The following is a 15,594-nucleotide window of genomic DNA, read 5'->3' as shown; positions in this document are numbered from 1 at the left end:
ACGCCCTGACCTTAGTTATCTTTGTTTTCTTTATTATTTTGGTTAGGTCAGGGTGTGACTAGGGTGGTTGGTTTAGTTTTTGTATTGTCTATGTGTAGTTGCCTGTCAGCACAAGAAGAATGTATGCTTATCACGCTGCGCCTTGGTCTCATCAATATGACGAACGTGACAGCTAAAGCTAGGTTTACCAGCAAACATTTGTACATGACTGGAGTTGGCTAGCTATTTAGCCTGGTGCCTGCTAACTTGTTATTTTTTATATATATGTTTTTATTTAAACTTTATTTAACTAGGCAAGTCAGTTAAGAACAAATTCTTATTTACAATGACAGCCTACACCGGCCAAACCCAGACGACGCTGGGCCAATTGTGCACCGCTCTATGGGATTCCCAATCATGGCCAGTTGTGATACAGCCTGGATTCGAACCAGGGTGTCTGTAGTGATGCCTCTAGCACTGAGATGCAGCGCCTTAGACCGCTGCGCCACTTGCCTCGCATTTGTAACTTGTTAGCAAACGTGTCGCATCAGCAACTGTAAGTAATTTACTAGTTGGCTATGTAACAAAATTGACGAGGGTTGACATTGGTTATGATTATGACCTTGGATGCATTTCAGTCAAAAAAGTATAGGTATGATGCAAGATACGATTCCAAACAGATGTAAATAACAAGTATTGCATAGCCATTGATAGCTAAGTTTACAAGGAAACAGTAAGGAGAAACAATAATATAACAATTTACTATTGTAAATCTCTAAAACTGAAGCTATACTATAAAATATATTTGCCTAAGCATGCCTGATAGACATGGCTGTAGGTAGATACTGTCTGCCTACCTACAGTACCTAGGCTCATTTGTAAGGTCTGGTCACTGTGCAAAGGTTGAAGGTTATTCCCAATTTATTTTTATTAGGCTAGATATTGTTGTATGTTCAACTAGTCTACCCTAATGTTGATGTTGTGCTGGCATGGTTCAACTGTTGTTCAAAGTATAATTTTGTTTGTTTTTGTCATACATATAATACCGTGTGGTGCCTGGGCTTCTTCCTGAACTGGATTTTTGATACAGAAACAGAATTCCTTTGCCTGCGTGTGCCATTGTAGCAGAACTGTTTCCTGTGAACTGTATCCCTCTCGAGGGATTAGACATTATGCTCGATTTCATGCACATGACTCATGAGAAGCTGAATGGCAGTTTGATCAAAACACTCCTCTCACAGCTTTACAAGTATTCCCTGAACTTACCATATGTCTCCTTGGAATAGCAATTTCATCATGACCACCTCTCTCATTATCTGCTGATCACCAGTTTTCTTAGCTACAGACTGTTACACCAGATAATGAGATTTAACCAACATTGTTGCTATCTATTACTGGGAGTTACAGGATAAGTACTGTTTGGTGTAGCACAGAGACGTTTTGACCAACCTTAGTGTCGTGTCTGTGGACTATTCATTAATGTAACAACTGTTATATAAAATCCGTTCTCTATGTGTAATTATTATTACGTGATTTAACTAATCACGTAAACATTAAGTAACTAGGAAGTCAGGGCACCACGGGAAAATGTTGTTTAAAGAGTTACTGTACACTTATTAATGTATTATTGCCTCATCAGTCATATTGATAAATGATGAATCAACGATATACAAATTGGCGTAATTATTTATTTACTAACTAAATAATCACACAGAATTACATAAACACGCACACAGGATAGGTTATACATTGGTTACTACATAATGCAATGAAAAGACCCTAGTGAACTAAGCCCGATATGACGGCTTGGTAGACAATGTGGGGACAGATAGAGTGGGAAAGACAAAGGACTCGACTATCGTACACACATCTGATAACTAGGCTCATGGAAATGCTAACACTTTGCACTCTCATTCGAAAATAAATGCATTTTATATATTTACAACTGTAGGTCTTTTTTGTCTCTCTCTGTGATCACCGGTCCCTCTGCTGGAGAATCAGTCGACAGAAAGTCTCTGGTTTGTCCACTAGAGATGAAAGTCTTTCGTAGTTGTAGCTTGTTATAATGGATACATCAGGGATACCAATTGTCATTCGATAGTGAAATGTTCTCCAGAATGGATCTTTCAGAGTACCATTTGGTGGTTCGATCGGTCGCGTTTACCAGACTAATGTACTCAAACAGCTGCAGACTGAATGCGTAGTCTTCAGTTTTGTAGAACTTTTCTTCTTAACCATTTGTAACATATGGACAGCGTCCCTATGTCCTCTGGTCTGTATTTAAATTGCCAACCATTTCAACGTCGCTACAGCTCCATGCTCTCTGGTCTAATGTACATTTTGTCACGTTTTTTTTATATTGGAGTAGAAAACGGAGCGTTTCATCATTTCCACCCAACGTCTGTGTTCACTTGGGGCAGGGTCACTGACTGATCATAAGTTACTATGACAAATAATTCTAATTTAGAAGACTAAAATCACATTGTTATCTTTCCAAAAGTATTCTTATACTTTAATCATTTATTCTATACAACACTCCGATGCAAATCCCATAATTGAGAAGTGTATACAAACAAAGATACAGTAATGTGGTTATACTGTCTTTCATGAAGTCACAAAATGAAACAAATTCGACATGGTCGTTCATTGATTTCCCACCGATCACCTACCAATTTCATTCTTCAATTTTGGGATGTAGGAGTCTTGGTGGGAACAGTGTCTTTTGTTCTCCATAGGTTCTCTCCCTCAATACTCCATGGCAGTGAAGAGAGAGTTTCTGCAAGGAATTCACGACCTGTCGTTAAGTCATAAAACTGTGAAGAGAGAGAGAGGGGGGGGCTATGATCCTCCCCCCCAAGGGCACGTCATGACATTAGCGATGCCGTCTTTGTCCTCGATTTGGGCAAACAGGAGTCTCATAAAATGTATGTGTCCAGTTGCAGGGGGTCAGTTTGAATTCAGAAAATGTTCCATTATGAAAATACTTTTTTTGTTCCATAAAGTCGTCCAGCAATACAGTGCATTTGGAAAGTATTCATACCCCTTGACTTTTCCAGTTAGAGCCTTATTCTAAAATGGATTAAATAATCCCCCCCCCCCCCCATCAACCTACACACAATACCCCATAATGACAAAGCGAAAACAGGTTTTTATACATTTTTGCAAAAAATGTCTGCAGCATTGAAGGTCCCTAAGAACACAGTGGCCTCCATCATTCTCAAATGGAAGAAGTTTAGAACCACCAAGACTCTTCCTAGAGCTGGGCGCACGGTCAAACTGAGCAATCGGGGGGAAAAGGGCCTTGGTCAGAGTTCCTCTGTGGAGATGGGAGAACCTTCCAGAGGGACAACCATCTCTGTAGCACTCGACCAATCAGGCATTTATTGTAGAGTGGCCAGACAGAAGCCACTCCTCAGTAAAGGGACATGACAGCCCCTTTGGAGTTTGCCAAAAGGTACCTAAAGATTCACAGACCAAGAGGAACAAGATTCTCTTTGGTCTGATGAAAGCAAGGTTGAATTATTTGGCCTGAAAGCCAAGAGTCACGTCTGGAGGAAACCTGCCACCATCCCTATGGTGAAGCACGGTGGTGGCAGCATCATGCTGTGGGGATGTTTTTCAGCTCCAGGGACTGGGAGACTAGTCAGGTTCGAGGCAGAGATTAACGGAGCAAAGTACAGAGAGATCCTTGATGAAAACCTGCTCCAGAGCGCTCAGGACCTCAGACTGGGGCGAAGGTTCACCTTCCAACAGGACAACGACCCTAAGCACACAGCCAAGACAACGCAGGAGTGGCTTCGAGACAAGTCTCTGATTGTCCTTGAGTGGCCCAGCCAGAGCCCAGCCAGAGCCCGGACTTGAACCCAATCTAACATCTCCGGAGAGAGCTGAAAATAGCTGTACGCTCCCCATCCAACCTGACAGAGCTTTAGAGGATCTGCAGAGAAAAATGGGAGAAACTCCCCAAATACAGGTGTGCCACACTTGTAGCGTCATACCCAAGAAGACTTGAGGCTGTAATAGCTGACAAAGGTACTTCAACAAAGTACTGAGTAAAGGGTCTGAATTTACTTATGTAAATGTGATATTTCAGGGGGATTTAAACATTTGCAACCATTTCAAAAAAACTGTTTTTCTTTGCCATTATGAGGTCAGGGACAGAACATGTTTACTCTGCTGAAGGTAGCTAGCAGTCTAACAGTGACTACCATTGCGTAGGCGAAATTGATTGACAGTGTGTATACCAAAAGATAGCCCCATGATTTAGCTAATGGCTTTCCGTGTTCAATACAGGACTGTAACGTTAGCTAGCTAACTTACCCAGCTAGGCTAGCAAGCTAGCTAACGCTAGGTTAACTCTAATTGAGAATCTTTCGTTTTGTTGTGAATGAAAAAAATTGATGGTATCGCATCACTTCTCCGCTGTCGTCGAAATGGATTCCCCATAATTTCAGCCAGAAAATTCCTCTGATAATCTTTGGTCACTGCATCATTCGTGATAGGCGCAACGCAAGCAACTGGCAGAATCTGGGTTAATTGGGTGTGAATCTCTGGAGTGGTCATTTCCGCGCTTGTTTGTAATTAGCACAGAACACCACACAGGCATGATGACAACCATTAGTGTAAACAAAACGTTTTCAAAAATATTTTGCCTCGAGAAGTTCTGAGATTACTGTGTGTTGGTCGTTCTAAGTAAACAACGCCATTATTCAAGTTTGTGGACACGCCCCCTCTAACTAGCGGGTGGTATCAGGATTCGCTATGAATGCCAGACTTAGTGGTTCACTATGAGCGGAACAATACAAAGGGGCACTTCCTGATTCTACCAGTGAATTGAAAATGTGCTAGTTGTAAGCTTGTGGTTTGGATAATGTTGATGTTTATGATAAGGGGCGGCAGGGTAGCCTAGTGGTTGGACTAGTAACCGGAAGGTTGCAAGTTCAAACCCCGGAGCTGACAAGGTAAAAATATGGCGTTCTGAACAGGCAGTTAACCCACTGTTCCTAGGCCGTCATTGAAAATAAGAATTTGTTCTTAACTGACTTGCCTAGATTAAAAAATAAAACATAATGTTGTTAATATAGTAATGACTATATGCCATGGCAGGTCTGTCTCTCTCAGGATGAATCTCTACATCAGAGCACTATCCACCTGTTTCCTCAGAAGAAGAAAAGGGATATAGCAAGACATCTTCCCAGCAATGTGAAAAATAACAACCATACAGCAAATATTGTCAACATGGTCAATAGGAATGTATCCAGAGGAATTGATATAAGACATACTCTTGTCAATCGTCGAAACTCTCACCTGTGGGGGTATGACACACACACACAAACTCTGCACTGAACCAGAATATAACCTGCCAAGGAGCCTACAGTTTGCTCTACCAGAAACACAGAGACAGGAAACAAAGGCTCCACGGCTCTGACTCCTATTAATAGGCCCCAGTGGCAGAGAACAGCTGCTCCACCAACACAGCACATCCAACTGATAGAATAATGATAGAGAGAGAGCAAGAGAAAGGGAGGGGATAAGAGAAAGAGAGAGGGTGAGATGGAAGAAAACAAGGAAAAGGCAGAGTCAAGAGAATAGTGTAGGTAAGGTGTAGTGGTGGAGGGGTGTTGGATAGATAAGGTGTAGTGGTGGAGGGGTGTTGGATAGATAAGGTGTAGTGGTGGAGGGGTGTTGGAAAGATATGGTGTAGTGGTGGAGGGGTGTTGGATAGGTAAGGTATAGTGGTGGAGGGGTGTTGGATAGATAAGCTATAGTGGTGGAGGGGTGTTGGATAGATAAGGTGTAGTGGTGGAGGGGTGTTGGATAGATAAGCTATAGTGGTGGAGGGGTGTTGGATAGATAAGGTGTAGTGGTGGAGGGGTGTTGGATAGATAAGCTATAGTGGTGGAGGGGTGTTGGATAGATAAGGTGTAGTGGTGGAAGGGTGTTGGATAGATAAGGTGTAGTGGTGGAGGGGTGTTGGATAGATAAGGTATAGTGGTGGAGGGGTGTTGGATAGATAAGCTATTGTGGTGGAGGGGTGTTGGATAGATAAGATGTAGTGGTGGAAGGGTGTTGGATAGGTAAGGTGTAGTGGTGGAGGGGTGTTGGATAGATAAGCTATAGTGGTGGAGGGGTGTTGGATAGATAAGGTGTAGTGGTGGAGGGGTGTTGGATAGATAAGGTGTAGTGGTGGAAGGGTGTTGGATAGGTAAGGTGTAGTGGTGGAGGGGTGTTGGATAGATAAGCTATAGTGGTGGAGGGGTGTTGGATAGATAAGGTGTAGTGGTGGAGGGGTGTTGGATAGATAAGCTATAGTGGTGGAGGGGTGTTGGATAGATAAGGTGTAGTGGTGGAGGGGTGTTGGATAGGTAAGGTATAGTGGTGGAGGGGTGTTGGATAGATAAGGTGTAGTGGTGGAAGGGTGTTGGATAGGTAAGGTGTAGTGGTGGAGGGGTGTTGGATAGGTAAGGTATAGTGGTGGACGGGTGTTGGATAGATAAGGTGTAGTGGTGGAGGGGTGTTGGATAGATAAGGTATAGTGGTGGAGGGGTGTTGGATAGGTAAGGTGTAGTGGTGGAGGGGTGTTGGATAGGTAAGGTATAGTGGTGGACGGGTGTTGGATAGATAAGGTGTAGTGGTGGAGGGGTGTTGGATAGGTAAGGTGTAGTGGTGGACGGGTGTTGGATAGATAAGGTGTAGTGGTGGAGGGGTGTTGGATAGATAAGGTATAGTGGTGGACGGGTGTTGGATAGATAAGGTGTAGTGGTGGAGGGGTGTTGGATAGGTAAGGTGTAGTGGTAGACAGAGACAGAGAGAGAGACAGAGAGCGGGAGAGAGAGATAGCGAGATAATAAAGACAAGTGTGTGCATGAGACTGCATAATCACGCCAGTTTATTTACACATTTAATTCCTGCAGTGAAGCAATGTATTTAAATCACATGATCCATGCTAAATACAGCATCATTTGAGGATGTACGGATGAGTGTGTGTATAGTACGGCTGGAAATGTGACTGGGAATAAAAGAGAGATGCAAAAGAAGGAATGAAAAATGGAGAGAAAGAGAGCGAGAAAGAGAGAGAGAGTCAGAACTGTCTGTAGGGATGCAGGCAGGGGGAGGAATGTGGTTACCATGGCAACCCAATGAAGGCTGAGCTCTGGGTGTTCGTTCCAGCTCTGACTGCGCGTTGCACTGCACCGGCCCTCGCTTCTCTGCCGCCTAACTCTCTCCATCCTCCCCCACGCTCTCTTTCTCCCTATATTTCTCCCTCGCTCACTCATCCCTCCCCCGCCGCCTCCTCGGCTCCCTCCCTCCATGAGAGAGAGAGGAACTCAGCACTACCCACCCAGCTCCATATTATCCAGCCCAGCTATTCACTGAGCACCATTGAGTCAAACTGTACTGTCACTGTGCTTTTATGCTGATATTACATTACCATAGAGCACAGTGATCCTGTACCACCATGCCTCAACCCAGGCAGCAGCCCCCTACCCTCTACCCCCCGAACCTCTCTCCTAACGCCCCCGCCCCATGCACTAGTTCTCGGCTCAGCTGAAAAGCCAGCGCCTGTGGGTATTATGCTGCCGTGTGCCTCTGGGCGTGTTGTGATTGGGAAGGCATGTGAAAACAAGGCCTTCCATGGTACTGTACTGTTGTACTAGGGAACATGGACAGGAGGCCTCCCTCCCGCTCCCTGACAGACAGACAGACAGACAGACAGACAGACAGACAGACAGACAGACAGACAGACACAGGGGCTGTGTGACAGCAGGTGAGTCACACCCCTCCATTCTGAGGTAACGTGACCTGCTACAGATTACACTAACATACAGTAGAGAGCAGTGGAGGTTGCTGAGGGGAGGACGGCTCACAATAATGGCTGGAACGGAGTAAATGGAATGGCATCAAACACATGTGAACCATGTTTGATGTATTTTATACCATTCCACTAATTCCGCTCCAGTCATTACCACGAGCCTGTCCTCCCCAATTAAGGCGCCACCAACCTCCTGTGGTATAGAGATATTTTTGATCTTTGATGATTCATCTTACATTCATGATTTACATAATTTACATATCGTCTCAAAACATATTTTTTAAGATATTCGAAAGTATGACAGTTTACCAAATTAGAAGAAGCTAAATACCATGAAGTACCAGGCCCCATCATCTGCCCAGTGTTTACATATGAAGTTGAAACGGCTGTCAACATGCTTGCCACTTCCTTATTTGACATAATGAACCCAAACTAAGCAATTTTACAGCCTCCATCTCCACAAATATCTCATTGAAAAATAGAGGTGGAATTTCAGAAACCCACACCAGCAAAATCTACAACAATTGAAAATATTCTCATATCAACAATATGATGAATTGTACTAAAGGCTGTGGTCATGACAACTGATATCACTGATTTGAGTCTCTGGGATTTGTCTGTGATTCCGTGTGATGCAGGAGCTGTGACATCCTTCTCTGATTATTAAAATGTTCAAAAAGGTCATTGAGCTTAATGAAAAAAATAACGAAAGGGCACCCATGTGACGCTTCACTGAGCAAGCTGGAACAGGAGTGTGAGAGAGACACTCTGATTGGGCTCCTTTACGTTATGGAGCGTTCATTTGACCCATGGGTGACCCTGGGTGACTGACCTTAGGCGTCTCGATGTGGTAGCGGCTCACCAGCCCCAACACATGCTCCACCTTCTGAGGGTTCCTCCTGCTGGTCACTCGTACCCGCGACACTCCCTCCTCCTCAGAGTTCTGTAGGAAGGACAGGACGGAATGGATCAATACCTGATTAATATAGCAACACACATGCCCCGCCCACCCGAGGAGCTGTCTTTTTTCAGCCATCTATTTCCTGTGTTTTGGGGTGAAAAATCAATTTGTCACTTAAATGGTCGCTGGATTGATTGCTTTCATTTGACTCCTGCGACTCTTTCATACTTGCTTGTGCCTGACATTTTTTCCAATTAACGTTATGACCGTGGAAATGTTTGTAATGACCTGTCAAGCACATCCCGGTAATGGTGGAAATGGGATCAATGGAATACATTGTCTTGTCGTTGAATCAACAAGAACGCTAAACCTTCGTCAGGGATTTAACGCACCGTCACAACACTTACATCACAAGAAAGATACCTTTATTTTGATGGTAGTTCATTTTATGTGGAATTGAAATAGAGTATTCATTTAATATAGTTTAAATGTTTACAAAATTAGATTCCGAAAATGAACACTCGGTAAGTGATATTATGTCTGCTCTCGCAAACAATGTAAAGTATGTATAGCTCGGTTTAATCTAGAGCCAAGCGTGTTGATCTTTAAACTGAGGGAATCCGGCTATTGACACACTTTAATTAATGAGGCAGTCTAGACAGAGCAGGTGAGTACAGGTAGGTCTAGACAGATCAGGTGAGTACAGGTAGGTCTAGACAGAGCAGGTGAGTACAGGTAGGTCTAGACAGAGCAGGTGAGTACGGGTAGGCCTAGACAGAGCAGGTGAGTACAGGTAGACCTAGATAGAGCAGGTGAGTACAGGTAGGTCTAGACAGAGCAGGTGAGTACAGGTAGGTCTAGACAGAGCAGGTGAGTACGGGTAGGCCTAGACAGAGCAGGTGAGTACAGGTAGGGTAGACAGCAGCTGAGTACAGGTAGGTCTAGACAGAGCAGGTGAGTGCAGGTAGGGTAGACAGAGCAGGTGAGTGCAGGTAGGGTAGACAGAGCAGGTGAGTGCAGGTAGGGTAGACAGAGCAGGTGAGTGCAGGTAGGGTAGACAGAGCAGGTGAGTGCAGGTAGGGTAGACAGAGCAGGTGAGTGCAGGTAGGGTAGACAGAGCAGGTGAGTGCAGGTAGGGTAGACAGAGCAGGTGAGTGCAGGTAGGGTAGACAGAGCAGGTGAGTGCAGGTAGGGTAGACAGAGCAGGTGAGTGCAGGTAGGGTAGACAGAGCAGGTGAGTGCAGGTAGGGTAGACAGAGCAGGTGAGTGCAGGTAGGGTAGACAGAGCAGGTGAGTGCAGGTAGGGTAGACAGAGCAGGTGAGTACAGGTAGGGTAGACAGAGCAGGTGAGTGCAGGTAGGGTAGACAGAGCAGGTGAGTGCAGGTAGGGTAGACAGAGCAGGTGAGTGCAGGTAGGGTAGACAGAGCATGTGTTTGGTGGTTGCAGCCCTGTTCCACTCATTTCTGTTACTTTATTCATATATGTAAATACAGTTGCATGTTTATGCAAATGAGGCACATATCATTTTCTTTATTTTAACACAAAATGTATATTTTTAAATACCTGATACAATAAGCACATTTATATATGAGTGAAATCAACAACAACAAAAAAGGTGTCTTGGACAATAAATTGAATACCTGAATTCCCACCAAAATCCCTGAACTCTGTGCCAGTAAAATGTTTTATCTGCTATAATTAAGACAATCTCTGATTACAACAATTCAAAACGTTTGGAGTATCTTCATCCAATATCCAACTGCTGCATTTATTAGAATAGTTTTTAAAACCTTTGAACAATTTGGATGAGCGTTGCTAGATGAATATTCACACAGTGTTCACTGCCAGAGAAGAGTCCAATACAGTAAAACCAGTAAAGAGTCAACGTTTATGGACCTTTTTATGGACAACGTTTATGGGTAATATAGCGGCTGGGCACTCTTTCCGCCTGCCTCTCTGCTAACGACCATTGACTGACTGATATTTGTTGTGCAAACAGTCACCGGGGCCCAGTAGAACAAATGGAGTAAAGCCAGAGTATAAACTGGACGGACCAGTCTATCAAAGATCTGTTGAACATGACAAACATGACAGGAGTAATTCCTACACACTAAAAACAAATGGTTCAATTTGTGTCAAATAAGGGTTATTTGGATTGTGACCATATCGGATCCCTTTTTGATGCTGTACTGAACCCTTTTTTGAAGGTTCTATAAAGAACCATGCTCATATGGTTCTAAATGGAACCGTTATGGTGCTATACATAAAGAACTATTACATCAGGTTCTATATAGCTCCAAAAGGGGTTCCACTATCATTAAAACGTGCTTCTCCACCTGCATTGCTTGCTGTTTGGGGTTTTAGGCTGGGTTTCTGTACAGCACTTTGAGATATCAGCTGATGTACGAAGGGCTATATAAATAAATTTGATTTGATTTGATTTGATTTGATTTGATTTGAATGGCTCTTTATAGAACCTTAATGGAGAAAGGTTCTGTATAGAACCACTCAATCTCGAAGAATGAGACAGGCTTACTTCTCATGGTTAGCAATAGTATATTGTTTAAAATTCCATAGGTTTTATTATTGTGTTAATTGACAAATTGAATCAGTTGTTCTAGCTATGGAACAACTTGGGGCCCCTGGGGAGAGAAACGAGCACCACTGATTCAGACAATAGTTCTCAACTGACGCTCAATGAGTCTTTCACAAGACACCGTCACTGGCCTTAGTCATATTTAACATGTAATGGCATAACACAACATATTAGATCTATTGGAATGCCACGCTCACTCACAGTTGCACAAAAAGAGCTGTGCGCAAACCACACCCCATAATATTCTAATGAGCCGCTGCCCCTACATTATCACTAAAAGAGGAAAGAACCCTTTTCTGAACTGCAAAGATCCATTGAAGGGCTCAAAGGGTTCTTTGGGTCTGTATGGTTCCACATAGAACCATCCCCTCTCCCGAGGAACCCTCATTCCTTGGTGTGTGTGCTCCAGGCTAATGCAGGACAGGCTGGTAGCCTAAAGACTGTAACTGTATGAAAGGATATGAGGATGTTGGCAGCTATTGATTCTTACACACCACGTCATTCAACATTAAATCTGACACAGAGGCTTAGCCTACCTGTGAGCTGCTGTGGCCACAGCTTAACCCGCACAGACCCTTAACAGACAGCAGAGGGCAGCGTTCAGAGTAGGCCAAGGTCACAAAAGACTCGGGACAAAATTGGATTGATTACTATCCTGATGATCAAGGCTCCAGTGCTTCTTTGTCCTCCCAGCAGAAGTGAAAGCGTGTCCTGATCTTACCCTTAACACGAGGCTGATGTGTGTAATATAGACACCACACTAACAGAAGCATGCAGGCTACTTGACCTCAACCACACCCACTTGAGCAAGAGCTTGAGTTAAACACATCCCTCATCCCGTAAAAAGCATGACATTCAGACAGTTGTATCATATTTCAAATGAATGCTTGTAGACTGTCATTGCGGTTCGGTACCTTAACAAAACATGTAGCTGAGTCGCTGCATGCTTCTGAATATGTTATCGGTGAGATGATAAGTGAGCTTTGCTGTGAGCGTCAATCACACGGCTCTGTTCCCACATGGCAGTGCTGACAGGCAGGTCAACTGACACCGGCAGGGTCAAGGGTGCCCCCTGCCCTCTCAGTCCAATGGTGGCAGCTAGGAGGATGGCCTCGGCAGCACTAGCAGGTCACTCATCACACACAGGCAAACGCACACACAAATGCAGGCACCCCCCCCCCCCCCCCCACACACACACACACTCTCTGTAGTGTGCCCAGAGACAAGCACACATGAACACACTGCACGCACATGCACGGTCGAAAGATGAGTCTATGAGTTACTTATCATGAGTCAACAAACCGCATGCAGTGTTCACTAGAAACATTCCTATGAACAGTCATGGTAACGAAATAGACCAATCACACAAATAGGACATTCCATATTTACAGTATCAGGAATCACATTTTTAGGTCCGAACTAGATTCAACTCTTTGTGCTCTCTGTCACCTGGGGCTGCATGGCAAACAGCCCAGGAACACAAGGAAGACACAAAGGACATTGATTTAAGGGCCAGTACTCACTGCCCCCCTCTGTAAGTAACCAGAGAATTGACTACAGAAATGTGTGTTAGAATAACACTATTGTTGCCATGTCTGGTATCTATTTGAATCTTGTTCTCTGAGGATTACTGTGATGTCATCTATATGGATGGGTGATCTCTGTGTTTACTTGTAGTTCTTCAGAGTGAACTCTGATGATACTGTATGCAATCGTCTTCTCAGGAATGCTGTCTTGTCTCTATGGTAACAAGCCTACCCTGCAGGTCATCACAAATAGATGTGACCCCTTCCTAGAGGTTGGCTGGTTTGATATATTAGTTTTACTACTTTTGGTTTGGTCCGAGGACTGGTCACCAGTTGATTTTGTATACAAACTATTCAGATCTGGTAGAAATGGAATGGTCTGTTGTCCTCTCTTTTATCCTGTATCCAGCCCATTAGAGAATGGTCTGTTGTCCTCTCTCTTATCCTGTATCCAGCCCATTAGAGAATGGTCTGTTGTCCTCTCTCTTATCCTGTATCCAGTCCATTAAATAATGGTATGTTGTCCTCTCTCTTATCCTATATCCAGCCCATTAGAGAATGGTCTGTTGTCATCTCTCTTACCCTGTATCCAACCCATTAGAGAATGGTCTGTTGTCCTCTCTCTTATCCTATATCCAGCCCATTAGAGAATGGTCTGTTGTCATCTCTCTTACCCTGTATCCAACCCATTAGAGAATGGTCTGCTGTCCTCTCTCTTATCCTGTATCCAGTCCATTAAAGAATGGTATGTTGTCCTCTCTCTTATCCTATATCCAGCCCATTAGAGAATGGTCTGTTGTCATCTCTCTTACCCTGTATCCAACCCATTAGAGAATGGTCTGTTGTCCTCTCTCTTATCCTATATCCAGCCCATTAGAGAATGGTATGTTGTACTCTCTCTTATCCGGTATCCAGCCCATTAGAGAATGGTCTGTTGTCCTCTCTCTTATCCTGTATCCAGTCCATTAGAGAATGGTCTGTTGTCCTCTCTCTTATCCTGTATCCAGCCCATTAGAGAATGGTCTGTTGTCCTCTCTCTTATCCTGTATCCAGTCCATTAGAGAATGGTCTGTTGTACTCTCTCTTATCCTGTATCCAGTCCATTAGAGAACGATCTGTTGTCCTCTCTCTTATCCTGTATCCAGCCCATTAGAGAATGGTCTGTTGTCCTCTCTCTTATCCTGTATCCAGTCCATTAGAGAATGGTCTGTTGTACTCTCTCTTATCCTGTATCCAGTCCATTAGAGAACGATCTGTTGTCCTCTCTCTTATCCTGTATCCAGCCCATTAGAGAATGGTCTGCTGTCCTCTCTCTTATCCTGTATCCAGCCCATTAGAGAATGGTCTGTTGTCCTCTCTCTTATCCTGTATCCAGTCCATTAGAGAATGGTCTGTTGTCCTCTCTCTTATCCTGTATCCAGTCCATTAGAGAATGGTCTGTTGTCCTCTCTCTTATCCTGTATCCAGCCCATTAGAGAATGGTCTGCTGTCCTCTCTCTTATCCTGTATCCAGTCCATTAGAGAATGGTCTGTTGTCCTCTCTCTTACCCTGTATCCAGTCCATTAGAGAATGGTCTGTTGTCCTCTCTCTTACCCTGTATCCAGTCCATTAGAGAATGGTCTGTTGTCCTCTCTCTTATCCTGTATCCAGTCCATTAGAGAATGGTATGTTGTCCTCTCTCTTACCCTGTATCCAGTCCATTAGAGAATGGTTGTATGATATTTTTATATTTCCTAGGCTTCTAGGCCTCTTTGTCCTGTAAATTAACCTTAGGATCTAAATGCCTAGAATGAAGCTTTGTTAATGTCAGTATTACCTTGTAACTTAAGATGTATACATTGTATGTGAATTTTACAAAGCTATTAAATAATACTTGTGTTTTGCATTCACTTCCCATGACCATGTATTGCTCTTAGTCAGCTAAATGCATAATACTTGATTCCACATGGTATTTCTATAATATTAAATGTAGTCAGATAACCTAATATATTCCACTCTTACATCAGGCCTCTCTTTAGCCAGCTTCCTTCATTCCATCTCTACAGAAGCTATTCTCCCCCTAACCTGCCTCACTGCACCAAATCAGTGAATTTGCAGACTCATTTAATGTCCCTCCCATCCTCCACTCAAGTGACAGCATGCCTGGAATGCTGATGAGGGCCTCCTCACTGGCCAACCACTGAACTGAGCTGTCCCATTAACTGGCCCCCACTGCAAGGGCCTATTCACTGACCAGCCACTGATCTGAGCCATCCCATTCACTAGCCCCCACTGCTAGGGCCTCCTCACTGACCAGCCACTGATCTGAGCCGTCCCATTCACTAGCCCCCACTGCTAGGGCCTCCTCACTGACCAGCCACTGATCTGAGCCATCCCATTCACTATCCCCCACTGCTAGGGCCTCCTCACTGACCAGCCACTGAGCTAGGCTGTCCCATTCACTAGTCCCCACTGCTACTTCTACTGCTGCTGCCTCTCTATATAGCCCACACTGGCCAGGCCTGAGGTTAGGGATGGGGCTGAGGCTAGGGTTGGGGCTGGGGCTGAGGGATGGGGCTGAGGCTAGGGATGGGGCTGAGAGATGGGGCTGAGAGATGGGGCTGATGGATGGGGCTGAGGCTGAGGATTGGGCTGAGGGATGGGGCTGAAGGATGGGGCTAAGGCTAGGGATGGGGCTGAGGATAAGGATGGGGCTGAGGCTGGGGATTGGGCTGAGGGATGGGGCTGAGGCTGGGGATTGGGCTGAGGGATGGGGCTGAGGATTGGGATGGGGCTGA

At 44.4% G+C, this 15,594-nt stretch overlaps 1 protein-coding gene across 2 annotated transcripts in view; it reads right to left on the bottom strand.

The window, feature by feature from the left end:
• Window positions 1-15,594, bottom strand: part of LOC109905149 (disks large homolog 3) — a 131,472-nt gene that overhangs the window by 98,146 nt on the left and 17,732 nt on the right. For both annotated transcript variants that reach the window (XM_031790092.1, XM_020502368.2), the window contains one exon: window positions 8,625-8,735. In XM_031790092.1, coding sequence (XP_031645952.1) covers window positions 8,625-8,735 — 111 coding nt within the window. The remainder of the gene's footprint in view (window positions 1-8,624; window positions 8,736-15,594) is intronic.

This window comes from Oncorhynchus kisutch, linkage group LG15 (assembly GCF_002021735.2).
Source record: "Oncorhynchus kisutch isolate 150728-3 linkage group LG15, Okis_V2, whole genome shotgun sequence".
Taxonomy (NCBI): Eukaryota; Metazoa; Chordata; class Actinopteri; order Salmoniformes; family Salmonidae; genus Oncorhynchus; species Oncorhynchus kisutch.
Note: the sequence above shows the minus strand (reverse complement) of the source record. Positions and strands in the feature narration are given on the sequence as shown.